This window comes from Poecilia formosa, unplaced genomic scaffold, assembly GCF_000485575.1.
Source record: "Poecilia formosa unplaced genomic scaffold, Poecilia_formosa-5.1.2 Scaffold364, whole genome shotgun sequence".
In the NCBI taxonomy this organism is placed as follows: Eukaryota; Metazoa; Chordata; class Actinopteri; order Cyprinodontiformes; family Poeciliidae; genus Poecilia; species Poecilia formosa.
In genome coordinates, this window is record NW_006800303.1 from 347,394 (window position 1) to 371,043 (window position 23,650).

Sequence of the window (23,650 nt, forward strand, 5' to 3'; positions counted from 1 at the left end):
GAAGCTAAAATCATTTTCAATTATTGTGTAACATGGAGCAAAACCACAGGGAAAAGTCCAAACGTTTACCATCAGTATCACAGTTAACCAGTGACAGTTACCCTCCACAGATCCACAGATCAATGGTTCTGTGGCCGATTTCTGCTCTGGAGTTTTGACACACTGATCCCGATTTCAATCATTTCCAAATTGCTGTTGTAGCACTTTTCTTATCCTCCCTGTCATCACAAGTCATTATTTAAATTAGCCGAGTTGGCATCGAGCTGTAACATTTTTAACTGTCTTTAGCAACTTGGATTAGGAATTAGCACCAGTTATCGTAGTCATGAACGGAATATTCTAGAGAAGTCCAGAGAAAACTCTACAACAGACACTAAAAACTCAAAAAGATGAACGGAAACCATTTGCTTGTTCTCTGTTCAACCGGTCTGCTGAACATCTCCCTCTGAATTGTAAAAAACACTGTTTCCTTTTAAGTAGCTTCTTCCACCTCTTTGCTTCCTCACTCCTCACAGAGACTGAAATCGGCTTATTTTGTGTTCTTACCACAAGTAACAGCCTCCACATCGTGGTGCATTTACTGAACCTAAAAATATCCAGTTTTTTAGCCAGCCACTGGTCAGATGATGATCATCTGACTCTGAGAATCACCAGCTGATTTCTTGGTGCATCTCTAATAATTATTTCACCAAACGCGAAGCAGGTGGTTAGCAGCTCTCAGAGGTGAGAAATGTTCTCAAACTGTTTATTCCTACTATTGACCTCATGATAAACTAGTGAAACACTAAGGTATTTAAGTTAATTTTTTCTGCCTTGGAAACTGGAACCAAAAAATATTTCATCCTTTTACAGACAAATCTCTGAAATGACTCAGAGATTCTGAGCTCCTCAACCACTGACTCACTCGATGACACACCAGGAATGTGTTTGTGCGCTGGCAACAGGTGAAGGTCACTTTGCCTGGGAGAGTTGGTCCTTTAGTACCTTGCCTGGTCTCTACCGACTACAGCCACTCTGAGATATAAAGAGAACAGGAGAGAGCAGCAAATCTGGGCCATGCCAGGTCAATCGATCAAACATTAATTACGACGTCATCGTCTTCGTCCCGTAGCTCATCAACTGGTCCGTTTGCTAAATCTCCTCTTCTTCCCACAGAGCCCACTTCCTCTGCTTCCTCAGCGATGGCTCCACAAGGGCCCACGATGTACCTGTAGTCCCCTCCGATGGCCAGCGCAGCCCCAGAGCCCACCATGAGCCAGTCCTTCTCCTCGTCCTCTGCCTGGCGCTGCCAGGGGACGCTCCAGTTGGAACCCTCCGATGTGGCCTCCGGTCCCAGGATCCGGGCCCCCACAGCTCCTTCCTCTCTGTCCGTCTCGCTGTTGTCCCCTTCCAGGTTGACGTAGAGCAAAGGCTCCTTCAGAGGAGTGGCAGGGGACAAGGACAGGTGCAGAGTCTCCAACTGAACGACCAGCTGCAGGAAACTGGGACGGCATTTGGGGACTGGGCTCCAGCATCTGTGCATGATCTCATAACTAGCAGACAGAAGAAAAAAAAAACTGCAAACATTCAGAAAATACATTAAAAAGGTCACTGTAAAAGCATCTTGAAGCATTAAAGCCGCAGTAAGTAACTTTTATGAAATATATATTTTTCACATATTTGTTAAAACTGTCGCCATATTGCGACATGGTATGGTATGAGACAGATAATATGTGAACAGATCGATCTCGACCTCCTCTATGAGCTTCTATTACCATCTGAGGAAATTCTGCACTCCCAGTCAGAAACAACCAATCAGAGCCAGGAGGAGGGGCTTAGCGCTTTCAATCAACCTCATGTACTCCCTGCTTATCGTGCTAATGGCAGAGAAACAACTTACCGTTACAGGAAAACTATTTACACACCATCATTGGTGGCCATGCTAGCTAGGATTAGCATTCACCACAGGCCATGCTAGATGAAGGGTAGCAGAGAGAAAGGGAGAGGGAGAGAATCAGTAGCGCCACACGGAGGGTGATTGACAGCGCTCAGATCCTTCTTCTGACTGTGATTGGTTGTTTCTAGGCAGAAGGGAGAAGAGCTGCATTTATTCACAGATCATCCATCTAATACCAACAAACATGTAAAAAAAAGGTGGTGGAATGCGACAAAAATATTCATCTGCAACACTGTACATGATATGTCATAAACTTAAATACTCTCAACGTATGTTGGTGTGTAAAGACCCACATGTCCTCTCTGCAGTCTGCAGGTTTCTTCAGACGCTCTCCTTTGATCAGAAACTCATAGATCTCAGAGTTTTCCACTCCAGGATAAGGAGTCTGACCCCGGGTCATGATCTCCCACATTGTCACACCAAACGCCCACTGAAACAAATACAGTTAAATAAATACATCTGCATAAAACCACAACTAATCCCCAGGTTAATAAGTTAGCCTTTTGTGTTGTGTTGATAGCAATGTGTGTGTATGTGTGTGTGAGTACCACATCGCTCTGAGTGGTGTACACATTGTCTGCCAAGCTCTCTAGTGCGATCCACTTGACAGGCAGTTTGGAAACAGAACCCTGACGATAATAATCTCCACTATAGATCTTCTTAGAGAGCCCGAAGTCTGCCACACACACAGACATGTTCTCGTTCAACCTGTAACACACACAAACACACACACATGCAGTCATATTTTCATGACTTGTGGGGACTTTACATCGACTTCCATTCATTTTCTACAGCCTAACCCCAACCCTAACCATCATAGCCCGAAGCCCCAACCCCAAAAAAGCAATTCCCCTCATGGGAACCAACAAATGTCCCCACAAAAAGCAGCGGTCCCCACAATGTAGACAGAAATAGGTCCCCACAAGAATATAAAAACCTGGTTCACACACACACACACACACACTACAAAGTACTTCTGTTCATTTTTTCCCTGTTTTTTAAGTTGTCCTGGCTGGCTCGCCACATTTTTTTAACTCAATGAATGAGGAGCTAATTAAAGTTATGTCAGAATGACTACATATCAAATGGACTCCATTTCAAATTAGGTCATTAATTGTGCCAAATTAATGACCTAATTAATATTGCAATTGCTTAAGCCACGACAGCAGCAACACCAAATTTGATCCAAGGAAGAAAAAAAAAAAGTAGTCCTGCTTTTCTTTTATTTCTCCGCCTCTCCACAGATGAAAGATGGAGTGCTACACTGCTTTTTAACTTTAGTCCATTTTTAAGGTGATAAAGATCATAAAACCTTTTAGGTCCAACTGAGACCAGCATTTTCTACTGGAGTAGGCAAATGTCAGCTAAAGCTCAGAAAAGTGTTCAGACTGACATGCAGTTTCGGGCAGCCAGGTCTCTGTGGATGATGCTCTTGCTGCTCAGATACTCCATCCCCCGAGCGATGTCCAGCATGAACTGCACCAGTGTCTGGAGAGAGAGGTCCTATAGCAGAGACGGTATGTTGTCAGGAGTTTCAGGCATCAGGTTCAAGCATGAAATTATTCATAACCCGTTGCTTACAAATGGCTCATCCCCCAAACGGGACAACAGCAGGAAGGTGTGCAGATCCCCGTGCTTCATAAACGGCAGGACCACCATTGGGATCGGCAGCCGCTGGCCAGGACGCCGGTGCAGACTCACTCCTGTTGCACAGAACAGACTGTGAACTGGGTTTTCTGACACCTTGTTGAAGCATTCAGTGTGTTTTGCTGGTGTGCTACCAATGAGCTTGATGACATTAGGATGGTGGAAGTCCCTCATATATGCAGCCTCCTTTAGACACTGTTCAATGTCACCTGAAGAGGTGATGTCAGCTGCACAAGAAAACACACGATTACATGCAGCAACGTTTTGACCCCCCACTTCTTGACATGTCACAAACACTCTGGCCAGCATGATTGTTGAAGTTTGGAAGAAAGTAGATAATGAAAGGATGGGAAAGCCTCACTCGAATGTAAGTAGAAAATTTCCTGAGTTTTTGCCTAATAAATTTGGTGGCACTTTGGCCAAGTTAGTTCAACACATCCTCCATTTGGAAAACACTCCCACATTCCCCACTCACCGCAAAGGACTCTGTCTGTCTGTCTGTCTGTCTTTAAATACCAGCTGAAAATTCTGCTATTCAAACAAGCATTTCCACTTGGATTAATCAATACTCTCTTTCTTATGTTCTTTTTTTCTATTTGGGAAAATAGGAGATAGAAATCCCATAATGACTTACATTTCAGCACTTTGACAGCCACCTTCTGCGTCGATGAGTCATCAGTCTTCAGAATGGCTTCACGCACTGAACCAAACTCACCTGCAAAGGTTAACATACACACATCAACATCCAGCTTCTATATCACGTCATTCCACAACAGAATTTCTATTTTGTCAAAGGATTCCTTGTTAATGTTTTTTTTTACTGGTCTTAGAACTAATATATTTAAACATATTTGTTGAATCTGATATTTTTAGAACACAAATTCTTTTTAGACTTTTTCGGATTCAATAGTTTTTTTCATGTTTGGACTACTTATATTAACTTGCAGTCACTAGATGGCAGCAGTGCTCAAATTAATCAACAGTCTACCTGTTGAACACAGTAGAAGAAGTAGCCTACACAGACAGAGTACACAGTTGACAGGAGAAGAGCTGGAGAAGTTTGTGACAGTAAAAAAATTTTTAAAAAATAAAAAAAATGGCAGCAGAGGCTAGAAATGCAAATATAACAGAGTATTAAGGCAAGAAGACTAAGATATTTTATTTCTTACTTGCAAATATCAAGGTCATAATATTAGCAGAATAAAGATGAAACGATTCTGGTGTTTTTTTTTTCTTAATTTTCAGGTCATTTTCATGTTGCTTTACCAAACCAAATATTGGTTACCGACTGGTTTATGTGGCAGCGTTACCTTTTCCCAGCATGTGGCCCAGAGTAAGAAGTCTCTCTGAAATCAACACATCCTGCAGCTTGTTCTTCAGCTCACTGCTGATGCAGAGACTGTCCACTGAAGGAAGGAAGACACAGTCAAAGGTTATTAAAGCCTGTAATTATCCACTCAGTTTATAAAGTGATACTTTTCAACTTATCACCTGCTAAGCAGAGGAGAGAAAGAAGGACTAAGATATTATAAATGAGTAATTGTCATATTGCTTCAACTTTAGCCTGATGACAGACGTAGAGTGCTGGAAGAAAATATTCACCTCTTACAGAATTAATCTGGTTTTAGTTGGGGTTTTTTGCCACATGTAAAGGTCAAGAAAAAATTAATATCAGACAAAGATAACCTGAGTAAATACAAAAAGAGGTTTCCAAAAGATGAAAGAAGCCTACCTGGCTTTATATCAAAAAGTCTTCACCTTCCTTGTTTAATCATGAATAATGTGCAATTAACCACTTTTCTTTTCATCTCATTGCTCCTAAAACTGCAGAATCACAGCTCTGAGCAGAAGAAGTGCTGTAGGAAACCGTTCACTCACAGGTGGACTCGTGCAGATCAGCCACGTTTCTGCTGAACGACCGAGCTGCAGTGAAGAACACCGAACTCTCTGGACCAGGAGCTTTAAAGGCCGAACTGCAAACAGACACAACGCAAAAACGAGATCAGCTCTCTTCCTCTGTGTGTTCAGATTAAACAAGACATCTCACTCACTCACACAAACACACACCAGGCATCATACCCAAACTTTGTTTCCTTCTCTCTGCGCTGAGCTGCGATAGTGAGCAGCAGCCCAACGATGGTGGCCACCAGCAGGCCGAGCAGCAGCCCCACCCACATGCGGCTCCGCTGCACCTGGACAGGAGCTGACAGCAGACATCAGTCCAGTTAACAGAATGGAAGAGAATAATCCTTCACAATAACAACTAAAATCTACTCTCTTAAATAACCAAAAATCCAACAGGAAACATATATAGTAAGGAAGGTTATTACAGTTAACTAATGAAATTACAAAAACAATACTTAATGGGGAGGGAGGGAAGCTATAACTAACTGGAACTATATTGTGTGTTTATAAAACTAAAAAAATAAAAGAAAATGTAAATATAAAATCCTTTGTTTTTGTGTTTATGAATCTATTTTTTCGCATTTCAAACTGATGTAAAATAATAATTCCCCCCCACACAAGCAGTTTGCATCAGCTGTCAGCAAATTATGTTACTCCATATGTTACGTTAGTCCACAAAATACTAACAGTAAAAGTTGGGAGAAAACACCAGAGTCAGCTGGTTGTTTAACAATAACTGAAAACATTTTTTGAAAATAGTTTCATCTGTTTAGTGTTCATTACCCAATCAATGTATACATAATCACAGTACAGTACCTTGATCTTTTTAAATTTCCACCTAAAAAATAACCAGTGTATGAAAAAATGAAATCAAGTATGTACTATAGATAACACAACTAAACAAGAACTATAACATTATTTCACTAATAAAAAGCAGCAAACATACTTTAAAAACTAACCGAATCAGACAAACTGAACTGTACTGAGAAAAACAAAACTAAAATGATCCTGATAGGAAGCAAACATCTGTTTAACAGGAGGCCATTCTGCTGCCTGAGAGGAAGCATTCATCAGATAAACCAGACCAACCCCCTGACAGGCTACCTGAGGCAGGCATCACCAGCACCGAGGGGCTCCAGGGTCCACAGCCAACCGCGGTGCAGGCTGCCACCTGGATGGAGGCGTTGAAGAAACGGGCTGCGTCTAACGTCGGAGTAGAGTTCTCCTTAAACAGCAGAGGTTCCTGGAAACACATAGTTGGAGGGATGAGGAACTGTAGCTGGTTCTGGGACCGCTAGGACAGAACAGAACCCTGACCCCCATCAGACCCTGACTGCCCTCCAGGCCATGCAGGTTGATGGCAGCGACAGAGAGCTGCTGGTTGAATCTGTCCTGATTGCTCTACATAACATCCTCTCTGATCTGCTTACACATCACACCTGGCTTATTACGGATTAACTAAACAGCTTTAACAGCAGCAAACACAAACACATTCAGTGAAATCAGATTAAGAAGTAAAAATGCTAACACTTTATCTGAGGGGTGTGCATAAGACTGACATGACACTGTCATAAACATGACATAACATCTGTTGTGATTTTGAAGGTGTCTTTATGAATGTTTATGGTTGTTGTCATGAAGTGTCATTCGGTAAATAATGACACTTTTAATGCAAAGATGACTCTTTTAATTGACTTATGCACTGCCAGTGCATAAGACTTTCAGTGTAATGCCACCACACTCCTTCAAATGAAGAGTTAATGTAAAAACTCCCCAGTAGGACCTGCTGCAGTGATTAACAGAAAGTAAAAACAGTTTACAATTAATAAACAAAACTCTGACTCAGGATCAGTGGGTACATCTAATAAATCAGGACGTGACGAGATATCTTCATCAGTTGGAGCAACATTCTCTCCAGCCTCATGGAAACACTGGCAACAAGAATGCTCATTACGGACACACACACACATATCACTCAAAATTTTCATCAAATCAGATTCATCTTTCAGATTAGTAAAACAAAAAAGGGTGAAAAACCCTGACTGACTGTATAACTTTTATATTCCTCATAGTGCAGCTCTAAATGTTGAAGAAATGTTGAAAACAAACCATGAGGAGGTGGAATCATGGATGGTGTGCTGTGCTATGACGGAGCGTTCACCTGAGGTTCTCCTCCATGAGTCCACTGCAGCTTGTAGGCCAGCAGTTTCCCCTGCAGCTCATCCTCCTTCAGCCTGGCCCATTGCAGAGACAGATTCTGCCCTGACAGCTCAAAGCTCAGGTTCCTGGGGGCCACAGAGGGCACTGCAGACAGGGCCACACAGTTCAGTCAGCACCAGCTCCATTTCTTCTTTAACATCTTTACAATTTCAGCTGCCATGTTGGCGGAACAATCCAAAGCTGAAAGTGGGTCACTTCAGGTCAATTCTGGCTGGACAGGGTATTCTGGATTTTTCCAATTTTATAAATCACAATTTTTTTTAAATCTGACTCTTTAAATGTTTAAATAAAATGGACTTGCACCTGAACCATTAAACAACTGTATACAGAGATTGCAAGGAAACAGCAGAGCTACCAGAACGACTTCAAACGGCAACTGTAGAAGCAGTTTTGCTAAAAAAAAAACTAACTAACTCACTCACTCACTCACTCACTCACTCACTCACTCACTCACTCACTCACTCACTCACTCACTCATATATATCAATATGTGCAAAAAAAACAAACTAAACTCTGACCAGGTCATCCAGAACCTAATGTTTCTTTTTTATTGTCATGTTTTTAATTTATTTCCTTTATGTGCATAATTTTGATAACATTGGGATTGTATAAATTTTGCTGGGCAATAAGTTCTCCCACAAGTTATTGCGATAAAGGATTATATGGTTATGAGACCATATTGCTTGTTGCAACATGTCGTCACCGTCATTTTTTGCCAAAAGTGATTTGTTTTTTCCTAAATAATCTTTTGGCAAAAATAGAAATGGTCTTTTTTGTTTTTAGGAAGATGATGATATACTGTCAATATCATGTTTTATTATTTTACTTCCTAATAGTTTTTAGATATACTGTTTAGAAAAGCCTGTATAGAAACAAGCCTCTACACTATAAGCACCATGATCCAGGCATGGGAGTGCTGCTTTGTTCAGTCTGTCTATGTTATTGAGTGTCTGTCTCTATCAAACGCTCCTAATAATAAATAACATGTTGGTCCATATTCCTGCAGGTAGCGCTAAAATCACTTTAGCCGGCCCTTATAAATGGATTGAGGCCACAAACAAAAGATCATTGTACAGAGAGGACTGGAATCCACTGGAGTAGGTCCAGCTGGACCAGTGCGCGCGCACGCACACACACGCACACACACACACACACACACACACACACACACACACACACACACACNGGATTGAGGCCACAAACAAAAGATCATTGTACAGAGAGGACTGGAATCCACTGGAGTAGGTCCAGCTGGACCAGTGCGCGCGCACGCACACACACACACACACACACACACACACACACACACACACGCACACGCACACGCACACGCAGACACACACATATACACACACACAAACAAACAAACACCCTCCCACCCAGAGGGTTCAGCTCTAAGCAGGGGACCAGCAGCTCCAGTGTTTACTGATGAAACTCTGCAACAGGCCCTGAGTTCAACCAGCTTAAACACACATCCACCATCAGCTTCTTCACCTGACTCTGGGGTGATGAAGGTCAGCCATGGGGAAAACGGGGAGGCTCCCACCTCGTTCGCACAGGAGACCCTCAGGCTGTAGTTGGAGTGACTCCTGAGGCCCGTTAGTGTGTGGATGTGAGGAGGAACCTGCACCTCCTGCTGGGGGAGGTTCCACCGGCGCCCCGACACCCGCACCACCTGCAGAGGAGGAGCAGGGGCAGCTGCACAACCGCTGACAATGTACCTCTACCTTTCTGTGTGTGTTTGTGCGTGGGCCTGTGTGTGTTTTACCTGAATCACACACGTGGACAGTTCGGAGTAACCCATGAATCCTGGTTTCCATGACAATGTAACATTGTTGTCTGTAATCCTGAGAAGCTGCAGGTCCACCGGAGCTGCTGGCAACACTTCAGCAGACAGACAGAGAGACTGATTGGTGCGTCAAGTTTATTTATATAGAACATTTCAGTAACAAGGCAGTTCAAAGAGATTTATATAAAAAATGACATTCATTATGGCTATGTACATAAAAGCAATGTCTTTTCAAAATAGCACCCCCTTGTTCCCTCCTTGTGTTCTGTTTTTGTTTTGTTGTAAATGTAAATGGTAAAGAAAAGGAATTTTGGAATTGATCACAAACTGAAACTGTGACCTTTAGGTGGAATCAAGCTTTTGTAATCTTCTCAGTGCTTCAAAAATAAAAAATGTAAATCTATATATCAGTCATCAGTTATGAAACAGGCAATAAACATTACATTAAGTCAAATATAATCAAAATCATCAAGCAAATACACAACCAATAAGCTGATTGATGTTCCAGTTCCTGCTGATCAAAGAACTCTAAACAGGTGAGTTTTAAGTCTCGAATTAAGAGACTCAGTGTTCAGCTGTTTTGCAGTTTTCTGGAAGTTTGTTCCAGATTAGTGGACCATAAGAACTGAATCCACGTTTGGTTCTGGTTCTGGATGGAGAGCAGAACCAGAACCAGAAGACCTGAGAGGTTCTGGAAGGTTGATACAACAACAGAAGACATTTAATGTGTTGTGTTGCTAAACCGTTCAGTGATTTATAAACTCACATCAGTATTTTAAAGTCTATTCTCTTTGTGAAGGACTTCAGAACTGGGTGATGTTCTCTATCTGCCAGCAGCAATGTTCTGATTGATTTTTTTTTTTAGGCAGACCTATAAAGACACTGTTGCAGTAATCAATGCGACTAAATTTATGATTTATGAATAACTTTCTTTAGATCTTGCTGAGACATTCGTCTTTTAATCCTGGATATGTTCTTCTGGTGATAGAAGGCAAACTTTGTCCAGGACAGAGTCCATCACTACAGCCAGGTTTGGAGCAGGACACACCTTTAATATGGACGGTTCCGGTTCTGGACACAGAGATTCCTCTGGTGTTCTTTGCTTCGCAGTAAAACTTGATGCTGCTGTTCACACCTGCACCCACATGCCCACACACACACACATACACACACACACACGGGACAGGAAAGACCTGGAGTTTTAACAGCAGCTGAAGGAAAATGAGATGAGCTTTTCACATTGTAGTTTTAAGGAATAAAAACGTGAAAAGTGCGCTGTGAATCTGTATTCAGCCCATCTCTCCTATTTTATGGAAGAACTCTTTGCTGCAGATCTTCACCATGTCTTTTCTAAGATTCTCAGCTCAGTTTAGGTTTGGACTTTGACTAGGCCTATTCACCTCATGCATTTCATGTTTTTTTCCATGAGAATACGCTTTGATATAACGCCTTCTATTAGAGCTCTGGCTGCATGTACTATATGAAGGATTTTGAATTAATATAAGTTACAACATTTAATTAAATAAAATTGCTCAGAGCTGCAAATGTCACATGATCTGTTGAAAAAAACTACGAAAACACTTAGACAGGGTGTGCATAAGATTGACACGACACTGTCATAAACATGACATAACATCTGTCATGACCATAAAGGAGTCTTTATGAATGTCTATGACTGTCATGAAGTGCCATTCGGTAAATAATGACACTTTAATGTAAAGTTGGCACTCTTACTGGACTTTCAATGCAACTTTTAGAGCAACTTCGCATTAAAAGTGTCATAATTTACCGAATCACACTTTATAACAGTCATAAACATTCATAAAGACTTCTTCATGGTCATGACAGATGTCATGTCATGTCCAAAGAGCCACTTGTTCCACTAGCAGTAGGCCAGATGGTTCTTGTGTATGCTTTTATCTTGCCACAACACACGATGTGACCCATAAATGGACTATTGAGAACTTCAGACAGGACTTCTATCTGAAGCCAATCTGAGCTGCAGGAACCCACAGCGTCATCCCTGATGGGTCCCTCGGTCTGCATGATGCTATTTGCTCTCTAATGTTCTCTACAGAATCTCTTAGGCCAGAAGCAGAAAAGTAAAGACTCACATTAAATAACACAAAGCAGAAGTCTAACTACAATTAAGTTCAGAAGACAACTGGTAATACTGGATTTGACTGAATAAATAAAGGTGAGTAGAAGTGCGAGTCAGACTTTTCAGGTCTTTATTTGTGAAGGATTTTACTAAAACTTAGTGTTGATTGTAATACAAAGGCCAATAAAAAAACGCTGAAGTTTGTGGTTGTACATGTATTTAGTGAGTGTGTAAGGCCCTGTCATTACAATCTACATCAACAAGCAGGATCAGTTCAGATGTCAACATCCCAACATGCCTTACTGACAGGAAACAGTGTGTGTGTGTGTGTGTGTGTGTGTGTGTGTGTGTGTGTGTGTGTGTGTGTGTGTGTGTGTGTGTCACCTTGTTTGTAAATCATTGACAGATCCAGAACAGAGAAGTGTATCGATGCCTGTTTTTTCCAAGCTGCTTGGAGTATGGAGCATGTGACACATCAAATTAGAAATGTTCAATTCTAAAAGGAAAGAAAGAGGATCTTGCCTGCTGGTGATAGTCAAAGGGCCTGTAGTAACCATGGCTACCATCAGTGTACGAATGTGTGAATGATTGATTAATTGTAGTGTGAAGCACTTTTGAGTCCTCAGACTTGATAAAGCACTTTACAAGTGAAGCCATTTTCCAGATTCTCCTTCCTAAACCAACCTTTTCATATCAGCATTCAACTTAATCCTACTACTACTACCAGAGCAATTCTGTTGGCCACTTCTGGCATGATAGCAGACGCTGCAGTAAAGCGGTTTGTGTTGGTATGCAGTGAGCTGTGTTATTAAAGCAACTGGTTTAGCCAAACTTCTGGTACAAACCTGCAGACATTTCCGTTAGAAGCCAGGATTTGCCTGGACATGCCTACATGTTTCACTGTTCACTGCTACACTTATAACCAGCTGGAAGCAAAGTTGTGGCTTCAGCAGGCGCATGTTGAACATGCACCCAGAGGGAACCTGGACTATTACTGCGATCAGTCAATTCACTTCCATCAGAAGCTCTCAAGGTCCAAAGACTCCATCTTCATGCTGACTGGTTGTTTTCTAGTGATACCAGATTAAAGCCCTTTCTTCCTACCATCCCAGACACTAACATGTAAAACCCTACTGGAGCTTTGGTCAGGTCAGACCAAAATGGCGCCTTTTCAGGAACAAACACAGGAAGGGTTTTCACCCAAGCAGAGGTTCTGACCTGGGACATGGAGGACAGAGGGGGATTGTTGGGGTCCTCCCTCCTGGACTCCTCCCAGCCACCACAGCACCTCCACAGGCTCAGGGGGGCCAACAGCAGCACAAGAGAGATTAAAGGGGATGCTGGGGAACGTCGCCACATCCTGAGGTTCCTGGATGAAGTGAGGGACCCCTGTGGAGGAGGCACAGAGGAAGACGACCATCAGGGAACTGAGCAGGAGCAAACGCAGGGACAGATTTACTACCGCAGCGTGTTTACGGCCTTACCTTCAACTGTTATCCAGGCTCGTTCAGAGGAGAACATCTGATCGTGGGACTCCACCACACACCAATACTGACCAGCATCCTGCTGCTGGACCGACTTCACACTACAACCACAAGGTAGAACGTCACAACCATGGACATGGTTCAGCACTGCTGCCTCTGCAGGTCCAACAGAAACGACAAACAGCTGACATCACCTCTACAAACGGACAACCAACAACAATCTGCTGGACCAAAGCGGATTGGTCCTCCATGGTGGAGGAAAACTGTTCCACCGCACCATGCAGCTGTCTTCTGATGGCATCTACACCAATATGGTTTTTCAAGTAAATAGTAGTGGTGAGACTCAATTAACATTTTTTATTTAATTAATTGGAGGGTCCGCAATTACATTTTAATTGAAAACTGCTGTATATACTGATATTGTAAATAGCATTTTCAATTAAACAAAAACATTTTTGCTGCTAAATTATTAACAAATAAATAGAAATATGAATTAAACAACAAAGATCTTTATTGTTTTTAATCATTTATTAAAAATGGTCAATTTTTAATAATGTATCATTATTATTTATAATATTTATCATTAATCATAAATTATAATAATTAATGACAATTATTACAGTTAATAATTAATTATTATTATTACAGTTAATAATAATTAATTATTATTATTGCTAATAATAATTTGTAATAACCATTAAATTCTAGCTAGTCATTGTTCCAGTGGTTTAGGAAGCCTTGATCATTCATTTAAATTCTTCAGAAATATGGACTGTGGACGCTGACATTAGCGTTGGAGACTTCTGTGTTGCTGCTACATGTTTAGCAATGAGATGCTAGTTTAGGCTAGAATATCTTTACCGGTAGGTTAACTCCTTTTAGCACAATAGTCTTTTCCAGCATCTCATCAGATTGATTTTTCAATCAAAAACTTAAGCCCCTGTCGGCCAAGAGAACTTGTTTTGTAGTTGTTTGAGAATGTCCCGTGTGAAACAGATTGAAGGGTGTACCAGAAACATGTGAACACAAAGCTTCCGGCTGGAACCTGTTAAAGTCCCAGCCCTTGTAAATAGCAAGCTAAAAATCAATGTTGTACATACTGAAATATGGTAAATGACTTGTACTTGTATAGCGCTTTGTCACATCCAGAGGTCCACAAAGTGCTTCACACTACAGTCAGTCATTCACCCACACATTCCCACACTGTTGTTGGGGAGCTACTGGACAAAGAAGGGATCAAACCAGCAACCCCACCAACTGCAGGACAAACTCCTTCAACCGTCATCATCATTGTGTCTATAGGGTGAAAACAGTCGTTTCATCCATCACTATTTCATTTCTCTGACAGAAAGTCTTATACTGGACACCATTTAGGAATTTATGGTCAACCCAGTGACTATTCTAGGTGCCCAGTCTCTGTGGCTACAAATCAAGGTGTATATATATATATATATATATGCACATGTGATGTAGCTGGAAATCTCCAACCAAAGAGCTGTGTATTACAGCCAAGTATCTCTACCGTGGTCTCATCTGTTCTACAAGACTGGTTGATCAGATGCCACTGTTGTCTGCATCAGTAGCGCTGCACCTTTCCAACAAGTCAGGCTTGTACTATGTGTACAGCCATTATTTTTAGTCTTTAACGTAATAAGGGGTTCAAGTGCTACCTGAGATGGAGTACTTAAGTTTTCTTGAGATTTCTTTGAGGATTGTGCACTTTCCTTTCTCCTTATTGATGGTCAGGTGATCAAGTACATTTAATTATCTACTTTGAAGTCAGGTTGGACTTCATACTTTCCATTTTGGCTTCAGTTTTATGAAATTAACGACAGTGTGGACAATGTTTTGGATGTTTATATACATTTCACTTTAGATGTAAATAATAGAATCAACTGAAAATCATATTGTTTTTGTTGTTCCCTAAAATGTAACCCCCAAAGCATTCTCTTTCTTTCAACCGTCTAATCTTTAGGGAAAGATCTGTTTTCAGATCAAAAGAATACTGTATGTTTACTAAAGGGGTTATATTGTGGAAAGACTGTGAACATTTTCTTGCCTATAAGTAGGAAGTAATCAGTAGAAAGTGACTGAATTTCCTCACTTCAAATAAAAACTAAAGAAGGTCGGATTTTCTGAGTGGCTCATGCAACTGCTTCTTTCTAAGCGTTGGGATCGTTACATCAGGCCCTTTGCTCTGGGGAAGCGTTGGAACAGCGTACTGCTTCCTGAACCATTCTTCTGTTTGGAATGGCTGCTGACAGAGCGGGACCACAAAGGTCTGATCCGAGTGGCCTAGTGGGCCACAGTGTGCTGCCAGGCATGCTGTCCTGATTGAAATCTGCTTTCAGTGGGAGTCAGAGCTCTGACAGGACCTCAGCACACTGAATGAGAAATAACAACCACTTAAAATTAAACATGGGTGTATTTATTTCTTATTTGTCCAAGTCTTTTCTACTCTGCCTAACACTCTATAACATTAATTTTTTTTAAAAATTCTGTCTTTCATTTCACTGGCATAGAATAAAACAGCTTTTAGATCCTGATTTAGAACTGAAAAAGTGACAGATTTATACAGAAATCCTGCAGCACGAGTCAGAACTCCTTATGTCCTGCACTTCTCTGCTACTGCTGACAAATTGATGCAACAAATTCAGACAAAATGAAATCTTCTTGAAGTAGAAACTGCTAAGAACAACACAAAGTATCCGCCTTTAATTCACTTTCCTTTTTTATTTGTAGTAAAAAGGATGACAAACATCCAGGTGCAATCCATTTTAGATAAAAATGTTTGGTGTTAGGTGGTGTTTTTTGGTTGTGTCAAAATCGATGCGTTTCAATAGAAACACTTTTTTACATCACAACACGACATCACCACTGGCACAAACTACGAAGAAGACAATGACAGGAAGTAGTAGGAGGATGACTTATCCAATTAACATTAAGTATGTAAGTTGTAAGTTAAGTAAGTAAATCATTAAGTATGATTTAAATTGCGTTTCATATTTAGTGGAAACACAGCAATTGTGAAATTTTGTTTTTTCGACATAAATGGAACATTGACAAAGTTTGTGACGGAAACACAGCTACTGACTCCTCTTGAATTAAAAAAAAAGACAGATGTCCTGACTGTGATGAAGACAGTTTAAATGATGCCAAGACTTGACCATAATCTAGAAACGTGTCACCTAGTTGGCAAAAAAAACAGTAACAGTTTCGTGTTATCAGGGCATTAGAGGTTAAATTTTAATCTGCCCTTGGGAAGAACGAGGAGGACAAAGTTTACAGGGAGGCGTGGGAGAAGTAGAATGATTAGTGTTGAAAACAAAAGAACGGCCCAGCCTCTATTTACGGCTGATCTGCTGTTTAGCCTTCAACAGAGCAGAAAAAGCACCAGCAACATTCACAGGTTCACTCAGAACCAGAGCTTACAGCCATGGGGAGAAAATCACTCCTAATCTACTGATTTGATTTGTTTCTTCATCCAGAGAAGGAAAATAAAGTGATGATGTTGTCTGGGCAACGTCACAGTCCCTGTGACTCATTCAGACATTTTCCCTGTTTTTCAAAGCCAAAGCTTGAACCTGTTGCCACTGTGCCGTTTTCATTTTCACAAGTTTAAAGGATGAACATGTTTTGTAATTAACTGCAGACAATATGGATACATTTCCAATAGGGGTGCACTGATTTACCAGCCAGCTGACTCATCGGTGCCCATTTCCTTAATTTTGAGAGATCGGTGATTGGACGATAGTTGTGTGAAAAGCAGATCTTATCCCCCGATTGTATCTACCTCTGCCAACCCTAGGGTTAGCCCTGCTCTGCCTTTAAAGAGGTTTGACTGACAGACCAACCCACCAGGTCATGTCTGCATGTTTGCAGTTAACAACAGTCAACTCACTATTGCCAACTCAGCGAGCTTCTTTCTATATTTAGCAACATTCAGGCAAAAAAAATAAAAAAATGGAATTGGCCAAAATCAGGATCGGTAATCGATCAGGTTTCTTGGTAATCAGCGACCGCCAAGAAAACAATAATCGGTGCACCCCTAATTTGGAAGGCACTGTGAACTCAGCCATGTTGATCTCAATCATTTCCAGTGTGGTGCTGCTGGACCTGTGGGACGTCTCCCAGTGCTGCTCTCCCAGGGTGAGGAAGACCTGATCCGTGCTGTACAGCTTCTCCCCGTCCTTCATCCAGATGATGTCCGGTTCGGTCAGGCCTTCCACAGCGCAGCCCAGGCTCACCTTGTTCCCCTGAGACACTGTCTGATTGGACGGGTGCTTCGTGAACAGCACGCCTGCAGAAGAGGAGGGATACTTCCTAAACCACTCCAACACTACCATACATACATACATACATAGATATATTTTTTTCTACAGATGAAAAATAATTAATTTTTGCTATGTTAATAAGAATGATCTGGAAGCACACCTGCTTCTACAACGTCAGAAGGCTTCCATTTGTTTCCATTTCTTAATTTTACTGATTTCTTTTGCAACAAGATGGAAAATTCAGGAAATTTGCACATTTCAAGTCCCAGAGTTGATTAACTGTATTTTGTGAATTTGCACATTTGATAAATTTGTAGCAGTTGTCCTTCCAAAGCAGATGTGAACTGATTGTGAAAGGTGGTCCTTTGGAGAGACTCCTGCTGACTCTGCAGCTGCCTTTACTTCACACCAGATCACAGTATTTGTCCCGTCATCCTGCCGCAGCTCACAGTGGTAAAGAGCTTGTGAATTACGTTGCTGGGGTGACCTTAACCCCCTCATTCCATGTCCGGATCATGAGCCATAAAGAACACGTGCATGGAGTGAACGGATGATCTTAAAGCTGCAGTATGTGACTTGTACAAAAACAAGCTTTTTTTCAACATTTGTTAAAACTAGAGATGTGCCGATCAAGTTTTTCCTGCCGATTCCGATCACCCATGAGGGCCGATCACCTATACCGATCACATAATTATATATTTTTTTAATCATACGCACTACATGTTACAGTATGTGGAAAAAGGAACCATCCATCCATCCATTTTCTGAACACCCTTGTCCCTCAGTGGGGTCGGGAGGGGTGCTGGTGCCTATCTCCAGCTAACGTTCCGGGCGAGAGGCGGGGTACACCCTGGACAGGTCGCCAGTCTGTCGCAAAACGGAACCATGAATTCACCTTAATTTAGATGAAAACTTGTTTTTAATAAATTTTTCCAAGAAAAAAAAAAACAAAGCAGGCATTGTGCAAATTGTACTGCTATTGGTAATACTATCTTTAACAGACTGAAAACATATGAAGGCTCTGAAGAGGCTAAATAACGCAAAAAGTCAAAATAAAACCTCTCAACATTGCCAAAAAAATTCAAGTATAAAACGTAACATTCAAAGGCAAAAACAGGTTCCATTACAATAAACAATCCAGAGTTACTGAATGAAAACTTCCTGATAGCACAGCAGGGCCGAGCGCAAATCGTGACACCGCACCTACTACTGGCACTTCCGGTGGCAGGTGTGACAACTGCCACAAGTGCCACTGCGTTCGGGACTAGCTGCCAGTGCTGCCGCTGTCTCTCTGATAGCATGGCGGCTAGCTGATTACTGCTAGTTCTGAGTGGCTGTTTCTGACTGAGCGGAGTAATTATGCAGATCAGGGAGGAGCTCGATTATTTTTTCAGAGATTATTTGTCTCATGTTAGGACAACTAAAGTTTTAATATGTATGTAAAATTTATTTTTTTAAAGTTAGGTGCTGCAGCTTTAAGCAGAGGTTTGGTGTGAGAGTCACTACCAGGTGGAGCAGAAGCGAAGCTCCGTCTGTCAAATATTACTACCTGTGGCGTAGCAGCGGTTCAACAACGAGAACAGAACCAGCGTCTTACATCGCAGCTCGAAGACTTAAATAATTTTGCGGGTTATTTGTTTAGCTTTCTCACCGTCATGCTAATCCGGGTGAGTGTTTGTAGCTGTGCGCTGCTTTACCTGCTATCTGGTCGCTCCATATGTCTTTTTTACTGCAGTGAACCTCGATGTAGCCAAACTCCGTCAAATATGGCTTTGTTTTTATGCCATAGTAGATTCGTCGTGTTGATGCATTTTGACGTGCTTCAATTTTCCTCCGCAACACGCAAACTTCCCCATTCACTCAGTGCGTTATAGTTCCACATCGCTTATAGGATTTGTTGCTGCGCTTTTGCGCAGAGTGAAGGAAAGAGGACACCAGCTGTACAGGCAGGCTGGGAAATGAGATGCAGGTGATCGATTTGTGTGATCTGCAACAAGAGACCGTGATCGGCGATCACCGATCATAACTTTTTACGGAAATCGGCCGATCGATCGGCACATCTCTAGTTAAAACTGTCACCATGTAGTATGAGACAGATAATCTGTGAAAACTTCGATCTCCTCCACTTTCTCTCAGAGCTGCTAATGCCGTCTGAAGAAATGAACGGCTCCCGAACAAAAACAACCAATCAGAGCCAGGAGGCAGGTCTTTGTGCTGTCAGTAAGCCTCACGTACTCGTTGCTAAATGTGCTAACAGCAGAAAAACAACTTATCTTTACAGGGAAATTGTTTATTGGGGGTCATGCTAACTAGCCTTAGCATTCACAACAGGGAAAAGTTATAGTGGTGGCATAGAGCAGAGGGGAAAGAGATGAGCAGCACCACACAGGAGTGTGATTAACAGCACCAAACCCACCTCCTGACCCTGATTGGTTGGTTAGTTAGCAATGGGAGAAGCCAGAGGAAATTGATTTTTTTTTTCACAGATTATCTGTCTCACTGTCACAATATAGTGACAGTTTCAACAAATATATATATAAAAATATAGAAATTATAGAAGTTACATACTGCAACTTTAATGAACAATTGAGACAAATTAGCCAATATGCAGTGGATCCTATTTGCCGATTGTTTGTGGAATGTAACAAATTGTGAAAAATGTGCCTATTTCCAGATTTCCAAACAAAGGCAGCACATATTTGAAAAATTACAAAAAAAGCTACATGACATACGTATAATTGGGTGGTATTTGCAAAGGAGCCATTTTCTTTGTTTCTGATTGGCTGAATTCCCAAGAGCAGAGATAAGGAAGCATGTAGAGGTTAGCTCCTGTGGTAGTACCAGGATGTTTTCCACTGTTCACATTAAAACTTATTAAGGTATATGTGGTGTTGACCTATTTAAATTAAACATTTATCAGTGTTTTTAGAAAATGTCCCAAGTATTTGAAGGTTTGAGTTCATTGCAGGCCATTTAACTTCCTAATCCCCATGGATACGGGCTCAAGCTGACCCCACAAGAGATTTCATGGAGTCCTGAGACTGAGGTCAGGACTCCATGCAGGGCATTCCATCCTTTCCCCTCCTCAGTTCTACAGCTGGTCCCTGATAAGCCCCACTCTGTGGAGGACTGGCTGTCCCAAAAATTTCAGAGATTAATCTTAATTTTTCCAAGTTTTTATGCCGAAATTTACTCCTCCTTTTTTACTCTTATCTACTATAGCCCTAACATGTCATTGTAGAATTTAGATGAAGATTTGCTCCCGTTTGTAATAGAAGCACAACTACAGATCACCACCTTTTTCAGAACCATCAACAAACCTGAGGCATTGTTCAGATTCGTTGACCAGTCTCCTTGAGTAGCTAGAGTTGAGCTAAATCAGGTTGGGATAGAGTCTACCTTCACTAAAACTTCTCAGACTGCTGAATCCGCTCCATACAGTCATTGTCCTCCATTGGGAACCCTCAACTCTGTCGCAGTTAAACCATCTAGCAGCTCATTTGAAATATGTCATCCTTCATCCACTTTGCACAATGCACCAATGATGTAACGCCATCATTGATTGTTGCTTCTGTCTTCTGGAGTTTGAAAGGCCTCCTAACATACTTCTTGTCACTGTGTCCATAGAGCGCCGTCTTTGTCTCGTTTGTCTCCTGAAGTCTTGTGGTTTGTCCATAAGAGCAGCTTTCTTGCTTGGCATCTTATCAGTCCATGTGAAAGTAAAGTTGACTGAGGACAGTCTGATGATCGTCCACAGACCGTGGATGGTCTGTGCCTCTGAACATTAAGATCTAGTGTCCAGAGGCTTCTAAGTCAGGTCAAGCTTTAGCCTTGCTATTTCCTGGTTTGTTCCTAAAACAATTTAACCCACTTCCTGTCATCTGAGGAGAAGTAGTTTAGGTCTTCTTCCAGATCTTTGGAAAATGAGAATACATCTGTAGAACTGGTCCTTATGTACAGTTGCTGGGACTGATGATCTTCAAAATACTTTCTTCTACCAATATATTTCTCTCACTTTTAGAGAGTTTCCTACACGCTCCTGATCTTCTAAGTCTTGGTTGACCCAATGACAAAGAACAACAGCTGCATTTACTCATAATCTCTGCCAAAGTCAATGAAAATAGAAACGTGTTTGTCCCACTTATTCAAAGATTTCCATGAATGTACAAATTTAGGCTGTGTGTAATGGAGAAATTCCACTTTGGGCTCAAATCATAACACACAGTTCACAGAGAATACCTGGAAGAACAATGGTCTCCGTAAAGTAGTACCAGTTTTATTAATATTAGATCTAAAGTCCAATCTGACAGATGCGAGTGTTGAAGTAATTTTGTTGAACAATAACTTACATTCTTTAAAACTTAATTTATCTCAGTAACGCTACTCAAAAAGTCATTTTGATGACTATTTTAATTTTTGGAGAAACTGAATTTTGTGTTTTCATAAGCCGTAATAATCACAGTGAACTATAATAAAAACACTCATGCATCCTTCTCTATGTAATGAATGTGTATAATATATTCATTTTTTTAAATGTAATTACTGAAATAAATGAGCAGTTTGATAATATTTAAACTGCTCATGAAATGATTCAGTGAGATGAATCTGTACAAAGTTCAGATCTTTCATAGTCACCTGTGCGTTGGTGCACACAAGATTAGACCCTTGAAAAACTAAATTCTGACTATAATCTCTGACTTCAGAACTTAATCTCAGAAGTTTGACATTTTCTGAGAATAAAAAAACCCCTCAGAATTCCAATTTTAACATCAGAATCTTTTTTTTTTCCCCTTTTCCCAGTGGTCCTAATCCTTTTCCACACCTCGGTAGATGTTCCTGTTGGACCAGAGGTAAAGTTTATTGTGGACCAGCAGTTTTACAGCCTCACTCCTGGTGTTTCTGCTTCATTTAGAGAGGAAAGTTCACATGTCAGAACTTATTGTCCCTCCCCGGTCCAACAGGTGAGACTGAAAGTTCGTCCTCAGCATGTTCACCTGACTGTTCCCAGAGGGGGACACCGAGGCTGAGAAAGTGGGGAAACCATTAGCTCTCCCAGCTAACTGGTTCATTAACACTCACCGCTTCCACAGCTCCCAGTAAGAGTCCGCAGAGCAACAACAACGACCCACAGCAGCGGCTTCATCCTCTCATCGTCTCAATGGGCTCAATGGGCTCCTTCATCTGCCACTTTTACCGACGTGTCACTCCGCTCCGCTCTTCCTCATCGTTGATAAAGCCTGACTTTCCAGCGTGTGAACGGAGGAACACCGACGGAATGACCGGGGGAGGGGAGGAAAACACTTGAGGAGCCGCGGAACACAGAGCAGAGCCGGAGGAAAACAAGCTGGTGGTAGAGCTCCTCCTCCTGAACAAGTCCTGAAAACTTACTGCACTCGATTCAATAAGCTAGGATATTGTTCAAAATGTAGGAACTTTATCATTAAGTGGAGCACATTATATGGATTAATTATTTGTTAACTATGTTGTTGATGCTTATTCTTTTCTCTTTTTTTCCCAAAATATTTTTATTGAGATTTTTCAGTTTGGAAATACAATCATGTAACTATCTGAACACGTTTTCTTTGTGGTAATGCTTATTCTTTTTACTATCTTTTTTGACACTATCTTTTTGTGACAAATTGTGACTCTTCGTCATTTGTCATTTTATTTATTTCCTTAAACATTCATATTCATATTTCCAGTGTTTCCTCCCTACACTTCATGACTCTACTTCCACAGTTCCTCATCTGATTTCTTTCTTTCACAAATGTTTGTTTAATCTTTGTATTTTTTGTATAATCACATTATGTATCTCTAGTAAATGTCTTTTTGTTTTTGACCTCTGTAGACCACTTAATTTTACATCAGCCTGTATGAAAAATGCTCTACAAAGATGTATTCATGTATAGATGGATGAATGGATGGATGGACAAATGTATAGATGGATGGATGGACGGATGGATGGATGGACAAATGTATAGCTGGATGGACAGATGGATGGATGCCTCTAATCGGTTTTAAATGTCCCTGCAGCTGAGAGATATTCACATGGCCAGAAGATGTCCACTGCTATCCTGTGTCTCTGCTGCAGCTTCCTGTTGAGAGCATCCTGTTTACAGCCACACAATGTCCAGGTTGATTGAGCGTCGGCTAACAAAGAAATACAGTTTAACCAGAAGATTTAGTGCTGGAGAACACAGATAGATGGACAGAAGGTCTATCTGTGAAGGTTATCGAGCATTTAGTTGCATTCTGATAATTTTTTCTTTTTTATCAGTGAAAGTTTATGTCAGA

General features: G+C 41.2%; 1 protein-coding gene and 1 long non-coding RNA gene across 2 annotated transcripts; one reads left to right on the forward strand and one right to left on the reverse strand.

The window, feature by feature from the left end:
- Nucleotides 1-610: 610 nt before the first annotated feature.
- Nucleotides 611-22,727, reverse strand: tyro3 (TYRO3 protein tyrosine kinase). Its single transcript, XM_007574903.2, has 19 exons — nucleotides 22,436-22,727; nucleotides 17,199-17,382; nucleotides 13,083-13,183; nucleotides 12,817-12,987; nucleotides 10,546-10,632; nucleotides 9,477-9,592; nucleotides 9,203-9,383; nucleotides 7,650-7,792; nucleotides 6,593-6,731; nucleotides 5,663-5,786; nucleotides 5,462-5,556; nucleotides 4,894-4,989; nucleotides 4,218-4,298; nucleotides 3,718-3,810; nucleotides 3,518-3,639; nucleotides 3,330-3,439; nucleotides 2,485-2,644; nucleotides 2,230-2,366; nucleotides 611-1,532 (listed from the first exon to the last, which is right to left on the reverse strand). Exons 1-19 carry the CDS (start codon nucleotides 22,497-22,499, stop codon nucleotides 1,073-1,075), a joined length of 2,664 nt encoding a protein of 887 aa, XP_007574965.1. The 5' UTR covers nucleotides 22,500-22,727; the 3' UTR covers nucleotides 611-1,072.
- On the forward strand, nucleotides 1,527-5,623 carry LOC103153838 (uncharacterized). Its single transcript, XR_477853.2, has 4 exons — nucleotides 1,527-1,622; nucleotides 4,192-4,306; nucleotides 4,888-5,015; nucleotides 5,414-5,623. It is a non-coding gene; the product is annotated as an uncharacterized LOC103153838 (long non-coding RNA).
- Nucleotides 22,728-23,650: the final 923 nt, after the last annotated feature.

Coding starts and splice junctions, on each gene's coding strand:
- tyro3 (XM_007574903.2), bottom strand. CDS start 22,499: ATGAAGCCGCTGCTGTGGGTCGTTGTTGTTGCTCTGCGGACTCTTACT. Junction 4,299..4,893: donor GGGCCACATGCTGGGAAAAG/GTAACGCTGCCA, acceptor TAACCTTTGCAG/GTGAGTTTGGTTCAGTGCGT. Junction 3,440..3,517: donor GTTTGGGGGATGAGCCATTT/GTAAGCAACGGG, acceptor TCTCTGCTATAG/GACCTCTCTCTCCAGACACT.